Source organism: Paroedura picta, chromosome 15 (assembly GCF_049243985.1).
Source record: "Paroedura picta isolate Pp20150507F chromosome 15, Ppicta_v3.0, whole genome shotgun sequence".
Lineage (NCBI taxonomy): Eukaryota > Metazoa > Chordata > Lepidosauria > Squamata > Gekkonidae > Paroedura > Paroedura picta.
Window position 1 is genome coordinate 783,331 of NC_135383.1, and position 9,645 is coordinate 792,975.

A 9,645-nucleotide genomic window follows, 5' to 3' on the forward strand; every position below is an offset into this window, starting at 1 on the left:
GGAGGTGGGGGTGCAAAGCTGCCTCACAGGGGGGGGGGGTCCCTTGACACAGAAGAGGGCGCAGTGCCAGCAGAGGGCCCTCTGCGATGCTCTCTGTGCCAAGGGGGCTCAGCACGGGGGTCGTGGCGCCCCTGACCCCGCAGGCCAAGAGGATTTCCCCATCCTCCTTGACGGATGCAGCAGTGCCAGTCCTGTCCCCCCTCCCCCCCCTCGCAGGAGACGCTGGCACCTTGAGGCCTCGTCTATACAAAAATGACTTTTTATACCTCCCTGCTGGCCTTGCAGGATTTATAGGAGCTCCGTTTTTATATAGACATTTTGAGGTCCATAAATGCAGCTGCTGCCGCCGCCGCAGGGAGGGTTGTGTCAGCATTTTCCATATAATATTCAGGATTCTATAATGCAGGCCATAAAGGGCCGTGCTGGGAGCCAGGATGCTGCAGAGGGGCTGGGCTGCTTCGGAGGTGTCTTGAGCCCCTGATGCTGAGCTCAGGGCCCCCCCTGCAAAGGATGGGGAGAAGAGCAGCAGCAACTGGAGCTGGAGGAAGGAGCTGTGCATCACAGGGGCCGGCTGGCTGGCTGGCTGGCTGGAGGCGCCTGTGGGTTCTTGTGGCAACCATTTGCCCAAAATGTAGTCAGCTGTGGAGCCTTTGAGTCACCTGCCTTCCCTTTCCTCAGCCTTAGCAGCACAGGACGGTGGGGATTGGGGCCCTGTGCGTCGGCCTGGGTGCTAACAGTGCATTCAACTCAGCACCTGGGTCCTGGACCTTCCCTGGAAAGCCACAGGGGTGGGAAAGAGTCTTCTGCCGGTCATCGGGAGGGGGGGGGGGGTAGGGGTGCAGCCGGACAGTGAATGCCGGCACAGGAATTCTGGTGAGGAGGGTGGAGCTGGGCAGGATCAGCCCTCGACCCAGTCAGGAAAGGGACAGGGGATCACTAGTGTCCTCCTCTGGGGATGGAGAGGGAAGGCCAGGCCTCCAGGGGAGGAGGGGGTCTTCTGCTTGTTTGTTCTGGCATTTGCAGAAATGGGACGAACTCTTTAGCATGCAAAGCCAGCAAGCTGAGGCTACTGTCAAAACCATCATGAATGAAGACAGTCAGGCGCTTGACTGGTGGGTGGTGTTTGCAGTTTGAGGTCCGTCCAAGTTCTTGGGACTTGTAGGATTCCTTCGTAGGATTCTTCATTGTCGTCTTCTTTGGCATCATCGTTGTCATTACCGTGTTCTTCCTCCCCCCCCCCGCATGGCATCTTTCAGCAGCAAAATCTTACCCAGAGTCCAAAAGCATCATGAATAAATAAACTATTGAATGACTTGAGCGAACCGTCCTTCTCCCCAGTTCTTCCTGAGTGGCAAATCAGGGCCAGCCTGGTCTTCTAGGAGGAGGGGAGAGGCCTCCAGTTCAAGGCATGCCACCGCCTTGCGTCTGGGGGGGGGGGGAGTGGCCAGTTTGGGTCCCTCCCTGCCCCCACCAGGGGTGCTGGATGAGTGTTCAGGTAGGGCCTGTGGGCCAGGTGCTGGGCTGAGCACGAGACGGCTGCCTCCCACCTGCACCTTGTTGGCCCTCCGGCAGGCTTTCCTTCGGTGGCCTTGAAGCCTTTGGAGAACGGGAAAGAGTCTGTGAAGCGCGCAGGGGGGGGGGGCTGCCTTCCTCTCCCCCCACAGCCCAGCCTGCCAACCTTGAGCACGTCCTTGATTTTAGCGCCGCTGAGCAGCTCTTCAAAAGCCGCCGCCGTCTTGCCAGTTGCCGCTCGGTGCAACTTATCCCGTTTCCAGCCCAGCCTCTTTTGCATCCCTTCAGGGGAAATCTGTAATGCAGCAAAAGGTCAGAGCCAGAGAAAGCGAGCAGGAGAATCCCCCCCCCCCCCCCCGTTGCTTGTTGATAGCTTTTCAAGCGGAGCTTTTCTCCCCCATCCCCAGTGAGCAATTTCTAGACCGGCAGGCCTGAGGGCTCCTCTGTCTGTCTGGGCTGCCTGGAAGGAGCCCTCCAGCCCCTCACCCTACTCAGCAGCAGCAGCAATCAGCACCCAGTTGAGGGCCTGGCCGGAGCAGGAGACCATGCCCTGCCTGTAGAGGTGCCCAGGTCAGTTCTGGGCATTGCCAGGGGAGGGAATGCCTTTCTGGGGGGCCCTGCCAGTCAGCGTGAGGCTCCCTTTGTCCCCTTCCAGGCCTTCTCCTGACACACTGCAGCCACTGTGGGGAAGTGCCCATTTTTAACCTCCCAAGCTGTATGGGCGCCCTTTTCCTTTTCCGCCGATCTCCCCATCTGGGCATCATTCCTCCCCTGCACCCACCTGCAGAGAGCAATGGCCAGGCTTTTCCTTTCCTTTCCTTTTTTAGGCCAGTAAAAAGCTGCTTGGTGGCACAGGTTGGGCGGTGGTGGGTGGGTGGACTCTGCATGTACTCAGAGGCACTCTCTCCGTCTTTGCTGCTGCTTGTGATGGATGACTGAAGCCCTACTAGGGCTCACCCACCCACCCACCCAATGCTCTTGTTCTGAGCCATGGAAGGCCTGTGAGGGGCCTGCAAGGAAACAGCTGAGACGAGACAGGCAGATGGATTAAGCTCTTGGGTCATTGCGTGTTGAAGAGGCCGTCTCTGCAGTCAACCTGATTCTGCCTTTCTTTTATTAGGAGGCCCTTGTGGAATGAGGCCTCTCTTTTCAAGAGCTCAGCAGAGACACTAAGAGACTTGTTTCTGTGGAATCTAAACAAAAATCCATTCCCTGCTCTGTATTTTTATATAGGTATAGGTATCGATATCGGTATAGGTATAGGTGTAGATGTAGATAGACTCCTGAAAGGCGGGATGCCAATTCTTGCTCTTGACTTGGTGGAGCTGTTTGTGCCGTGTCCCTTGCCTTTCTCGGGAGCTTTCAAGTTCTGTGACTTTCTTGTCTGCCAAAGTGACCCAGGTCCTGATAGGTGCGCTTGTTAAGATGGCCAAGCATTTAGGGATGACCGGACATAACTGTTGGGCTAGCTACCGGTAACCAGATATCTCCTTCCCCCATCGTCTCCTTTGATGCCTTAAGCAGCTCACCCCCTACCAAAGCCTCTCTTGTGCCTTCTAATGTGAGTTTTGAGTTGCCTTCCCTGATTTCAGAGGGTAGCAAAACAAAGACTGAAAGATTTCTCCAGATGAATGCCTGGGAGTGTGGGGCTTAGAGTTTAAGCGTCTTCTTTTGGATTGGCGCAGAGCTTTGGATTAGTGCCTTCCCATCCTAGTCCGCTCCCATTCAAGATCCTCTGCCTGTTTTCTCTCCCTCCCCACAGCACACCTTTGAAGCCCACCCGGAGGAGGGGGCCAGCGTCACTCACATGATCAAGGCTGGGAGCGGGGTCTGGATGGCTTTCTCTTCGGGGTCCTCCATCCGCCTCTTCCATACCGAGACCTTGGAGCACCTCCAGGAAATCAACGTGGCCACCCGGACCACCTTTGCCCTGCCAGGTAAGGCGGAATTCAGGGCGGGGCAAACTCCCTGGGGAGAGTAGCCCCCCACCTGTGCTTAGGTGCCTCTGCTTGCCTTTCTCCTTCACGGGCTTCATGGCTAATTCCAGGTTAGCTTCCTGCTTTTGCACTCCTGTGCTCTGTTTTGTGCCGTTGGCTGGTCATTGTATTCCTCTCCTTCTCATTTTCCTTCTGTCTTGGAAAGTATTCGGCAGTTTTCAGAACTCTGGCGTAATCCCCTTCCCTTCCCCCAAGTTTTATCTGGGAGAGAAAAAGATTCACTCAAGGCTTTTCTCTAACAAAGACGTCCGTTTCATTCTGATGTGAGCTTGAGTGCCCAAGATGGCATAAAGAACAGATAAAAAGTTCTTCTTGAATAGTTTAAAACAAAGCAAAGAGGTCAGAGTCTGAGTTCAACAATTCCATTCTCAAACATAATTTACTCTGTCTTCTGCTTGGAGTACTTTCCACATTCCTAAGAGGAACATAAGGAAAACAAACCGTTTACTTTTTTCCTTGAAAGACAAATATGGCACCGACCAACCCCTTGAATGCGATAAGATTGCTTAGAGATAAGGAGGTCAAAGAACAGATTTTGCGTAAGGGAGGGAGGGAAGACAGAAACATCCTAAAAAATAGCAGGTCAACTTTAGGCTCACTAATCAAAGTTTTCTTGCAAGGATCTTAAATCTTTGCTAAGTTTTTAATGGCGAAATGAAATACTTTAACATAAAGCTTCAGCCAGGCCTCTGTAGAGCTCTGTTGTCAGCCCCATCAAATGGCTCTGTTTGCAGGGTGGAAGCCCCATTTGGAGCAGCAATCTCATCTTTGGAGAGGTGGTTGAGTCTGGAACGATCTGGACACTGAGAGGGTATAAGGATTCTGGGCCTGAGTATGTTTCCCTTCCCTGCTTGGGGGGGGGGGGGGCGGTGAGAGGCAGCCGTTTGCCAACTGAGGGTCCCTACTGGGGTCCCCCCCCCCGATCCCCTTTTTGTGCTTCCGGTCACCTCTGCACTGTACGTATTCCCAAGCAGCATTGCAATACAAAATGGTCCAAAGAAGCCGTCATAAATTCTTCATTAATCTTTTCAATTTTTCCTTGAGCCTTTCAGATATCTCTTTCCCAAGTGCGGCTCAGAGTCATTGTGTAATTAGCACTAAATGCACCATTCGTGTAAAGTGTTCTATATCCTCCCCCCCCCCTTTAAAAAAAAAAGGCCATGTTTAAAAAATTTATTGCTGCTTTTCTCCTTCCTCAGCGTGAGCATTTTTTGGTATTAATGCATTTCTGAACTTAAGCTCTCTCATCCTTTTTAACTAGACAGGCCATTAATAAAGTCTTTGTAGAGGGACCCAGCCTTTTAAAAGTTGTATATTTGCAGATATATCGCTTGAGTGAGTCTGACGTTGCGATGTTAAGTCTTTGAGATAAAATATTTATTTGCCATTAGATTGCCTCCCCCCCCTTTGAAAGGGGGACATCTTTCATTTGTCACCATAGCTAAGATCATGAAGGGCCATATATTTTATTTTCTGTCTGTGGCATTTGCATCCTCAATCCAAGGAGCTCAAGGTGACAGAGAGTGGAGGCTTGGCCCCCTGTTCATTTTCACAACAACCCTGTAAGGATGGATAGGCTCCTAAAGAGAGAGAAAAATGGTGTGTTTCTGGCTCAAGGTCACTCCATAACTGAGGCAGCCTGGAGGCCGGAAATCCCTATGGCTCCCCACCCAGGCATCAGAACATCGTAGTGGCCTAAATGCTAGGCCAATTGCAGCCATTAAAACGATGCCCTGAGTCTGTCTGCTGAGCCAGACCTCCTTGTCAAGGAGCAGGACTTGGCTCTTGTGCCAGGAGGTTTGTGGCTGGGGTGGGCTTTGAATTCCACTCTCCGTGGTGCCCGTTGTGAGCCCACAAGCAGCCACCCCCCAGTCTGGAACTGACCGCAGCGGCCAGGGGGCATGGGAACGCTCCCGTGCTGCCTCCTGCTGGATCGGTCCCCCCTCGGTCCATCAAGGTCCGTCTTGTCCACACAGACTGGCCCTTTCAGCTGGAGATGCTGGGACGGAACTGGGGGCCTTCTGCATGCCAAGCAGAGGCTCTGCCACTGATCCACAGCCCTCTCCCCAGCATGCCCCAGGGCAAGAAGGAGTCTGGGGGCAGAGAGGGGTGTTCTTTCTCTCCAGCAGCCCCTCTCCGGCCTCCCACGTGCCTCATGGCATCCAGGAGAGGTTTCACCAACCATGCGCAGCCATTGCACACGCTCCCCTGTGCCAGGCTCCATCACGGCTTGTGACAAAGGTGGTTACAGCCCACAGGAAGGCCTCCGTACCTCTAGACGGGCCAGGGCCAGGGGAGATTCTGTGGCTTAGGGGTGGGGAGACGGCTACGTGGCTTCCCCCCAGCCACCGGGCCCACAGCTGTGTGCATTAACGGGGCTTTGCTTGGTGGGAACAATATTGCTTCTTAACTATTAATGCTGGCAATTACTCCTCTCCCCCTCCCCCTCCCCCTCCGGCTCTCCAGCTCCCACCTTGTTTTATTGACGATTTCATCTCCTTTCTCCCCACAACTCTCCTGGTCTTTCAGAAGCTAATTTGCAATTAAAATGCACCACTGCATCCCCGGGCTTAATGGGAAGAGTGCGAGGCGTGAGGGGAATCCTAAACATCATTCCCAAGGTGGGGCTCCTCGGAGCGCAGACCCAGTGGCCACCCTGCAGGAGATCCGCCGGTCTGGCTGGCCTCTTTCCCTCTTGGCCTGCCTCGTGGTCTCTGCTTGGCCAAGACCGCAGGGCTCTAGGAGGGGCCCTCACCGTGGGAGGAGCCTGCAGAAGCCCAGCTGGCTGGACTTGAATCCAAGCCTAAGGCCTCTGTTCTCTCGGCCAAGATCCCTTCGGTCGGTTTCTGGATCTGCACCTGGGGGCTCCAGCCTCTCTGGGGCTTCAGGCCATCTGGCTCTAGACGCAGCGGTCCGAATTCAGAGGCTTCCTGCGGCCTGTCGGTTGCGGAAGCCGATGCTGCACGCTCCTGTTTCTCCGTCCTGGAGAAGCCCCTGAGTCTTTGAGTGCTGCGCATGGATGTCCTCTCGACTGCTCCGTGGGGCCTTCTCCTTGGCATGCGCCTCTGCTGCTGTGCCCCCCGCCCCCCTTCCCCGTGCCTGCTCCAGAGACAGGTGTCCCTGCCGATCTGCCCGCCAGCCTCCCTTTCCCCATCCGCAGCCTCCCTTGCTAAGCCAGGAAGACAGGGCCTGGCCCATCAGGAGCAGGGAGCTAATCTGGCCTGACACCGAGAACATGTTAATTCACAGCAGCGACTTACCCACTTTGTTGCCTGTGCGGAGCCAGAAGCAACCTGAGCTGCTCCTTGTTGACTGGCGCCCAGGGAATGTCCAAAACCCGGGCTTCGGAAAGGGACTTGCGGCCTGGGTGGGGGGGTGGGGGGCTCTGGTGCCAGACCCCCTGCCCCAGCCCTCACAAGGCCTTGCTTTCATTGGCGGCGGGTGCACTGGGCCCTCCTTTCTCTCCCAGGGAATCCCACCTGGCTCCCGCCTGTCCCTTGGGGGCTCTCTGGCGCCTTCTGTTCCGGTGGTGCCTTTGGGTTGGGCTGCGTGGGACCCAGGGGAGGCGAACCGTCCGCTTGCCCTCTGGAGGACCCCTTGCCTTCCCTCCACCAGGTCAGAAGAACGTCCGTGTCACCAGCCTTCTGATCTGCCAAGGCCTGCTGTGGGTTGGCACTGACCAAGGCATCGTGGTGCTCCTGCCCGTGCCCAGGCTGGAGGGCATCCCCAAGATCACGGGTGAGTCTCCGCACACAGGGATGCCAAGGCTGGTGGGCAGAAGGCCTGGCACCTGCTCTCTTGGCCAGCAGCCACCTTGCCTGCTTCCTTTGTTCAGACGTTGTTTGGAAGCAAGGCCGTTCCCTTTAGGACGGTTTTCCCCTCCGCCATCTTGTCTGTCGGAACTGCGTGTGGGGCTCTGCCCCCAGATCTGGGGCTTAAAGGTGGAGGCAGGGAGGCTCTGTGACCAAGTAGAGGCCAAGAGCTAGGTGAGGCACGACCCCTTCCCCAGAGGGGCTGTCTGGACTGAGGGAGCGCTGCAGCCTTATGGGCCGGGGGGGGGGGGGAGGGATCAGCCCTGAAGGCAGGAGTGCCCCTGCAGAGCCAGGCCTGAGGTCCAGCCAGTGAGGACCTGGAGCATGGCAGCTCAAGATGCCCCCCTCCCCGCCGTGTCTGACCCACTTCCGCTTGCGTTCCCAGGGAAAGGCATGGTCTCCCTCAACGGCCACTGTGGGCCGGTGTCGTTCTTGGCCGTTGCCCTCAGCACCTTGGCCCCGGACATCTTGAGGAGTGACAAGGGCGGGGAGGAGGAGCCCCCGTCCGCAGAAGATGAGAAGCAGGATGGCAGAGCTCCAGAGCTGGTGGCCCCCGAGAGCAGCCCCCCCGCGCCAGAGAGGCGGAAGAAGGGCGTCCTCTTGCAGTACCGCCTCCGGTCCACCTCTCACCTGCCCGGCCAGCTGCTCTCGGTGAGGGAGCCTCCGTCCCCGGCCGGGGGGAGCGCCGTGGAGCACACCGAGGAAGATGGATCCGTTTACGAAATGGCCGACGACCCTGACGTCTGGGTGCGCAGCAGGCCGTGCGCCAAGGACTCTCCCCGCAAGGAGATCTCTTCCCTGGCCGTCATCTCAGGGGGGCGGGGCTACCGGAACTTCAACCCCAACGGCCAATGGCCGGCCGGCAGTGAGACGGACAGCACTTTGCTCATGTGGCAGGCCCCGCTGGTGCTATAGCCCCCCCCCTTATCCTTCTTCCCACAATGCATTGCCTTAGAGCCGTGGCCCCTGCAGTGCGCCTGGCACCCCCGCGACAGCGGCTGCATCTGCCTCTGAGCATCCCGAGGAGCTTTGGGGAGCGGTCGCCTGATCTGCCCAAAGAGGGGCAGCCTTTTATCCTCCCTCCCCCCACACACACACCCCCACCCCCGTGTGCACTCCCTTCTCCAAGGACTGGTTTTCCATATGCGAGATCCCCTGTTTGGGTCCCCCTTTCCCTCTCCTTCGGGCGGTGGTTTTTAAAGATGACTCTCCTGTCGGCATAGGAACTGGTGAGCTTCTGCCGGATTTGGAGCCACCAGAAAATTTTTCACGAATGATGTTCTTTTTTTCTTTCCGGAAAAAGGCATGAGCATTTGTATATCCATGTGTGAATATATACATAGGTACATATATATATATATAATATTAAAAATTAAAAACTCTGTATATTACTACATTGTATAAATACTAAATCTGTATATATTGGTGCATCTTCAGATGCAGAAATAAAGGCAGTAAAAAGAACAGCTCCGCTGCCTCGTTGACAGCTGGTCCCTCGGTTCCCACCGGGCCTGGATTAGAATCCTGCAAGATAAGCACAGGAGGGGGCTTGTTCCTGTCACCAGATGCAGAGAAAGGTCTGAAGGAGGCGCTGGGGGTGGACAAGGCAGCTCCCCCCTCCTGCGTGAGGGAGAAGGCAGGACCTGGACGGAAGAAGAAGAAGAAGGGGAGACCAGTCGGAGCAGTCAGTACACAGCAGGGACTCACTCCGCAGGAGGTGTGGGGTCCGTGTTCTGGGTCCCCTGAGCACAACCTCTGGCTCTCTACACAGGCGCTCTCCTGTGCTTTCTCCGTGGCTTCTGTGGCTGCTGGGGTATCGACAGGAAAAGCCTTTTAACATTAAGGGCAGTTCAGTGGTGGAGCTGGAGGTATTAAAGCAGAATTATTTCCCAGGAAGCAGAAATCTTCTGCTTCCCCCAGGAGATCACCAAGAAGCCCCCTGTGTTTCCTGCCTCCCCAGCAGCCCCCGGTGTCCAAGTGAGGCCCCCTCTTTTTGCCTTTTTAGGCACCCCAGTTTCCCACAGATCTCCAGTGCTCCCGCTGTAATGCCTGTGCCAGTCCAATAAAGCATCACCAAGCGGCAGAGATGTCAATCCAGTGCGACCGGTGCTGTCAGTTTCCCTCCAGCACCGACTGTAACTCTGGGCGATGCGCCTTTGAGGCCTGTCCGGAGCGTCTGGTGCCTCAGGAGAGCGAGGGGACCGCGGAGTGGGTGTGTGTGTGTGTGTGTGGGGGACTCAGGGTGGCCAGAGGAAGGCTTTCAGCAGGCAAGAGGGAGGCCCAGGAGCCTCGGTGAGGCTGGGGCACAGCTTGAGGAGGCAGGG

At 56.3% G+C, this 9,645-nt stretch overlaps 1 protein-coding gene across 1 annotated transcript in view; it reads left to right on the top strand.

The window, feature by feature from the left end:
- The window catches only part of ARHGEF10L (Rho guanine nucleotide exchange factor 10 like), a 48,913-nt gene extending 40,126 nt beyond the window's left edge, over window positions 1-8,787 (top strand). Inside the window, 3 exon segments of the mRNA XM_077312534.1 lie at window positions 3,275-3,449; window positions 7,125-7,247; window positions 7,707-8,787. Coding sequence (XP_077168649.1) covers window positions 3,275-3,449; window positions 7,125-7,247; window positions 7,707-8,236 — 828 coding nt within the window. The 3' untranslated portion in view covers window positions 8,237-8,787.
- The last annotated feature ends 858 nt before the right edge of the window (window positions 8,788-9,645 follow it).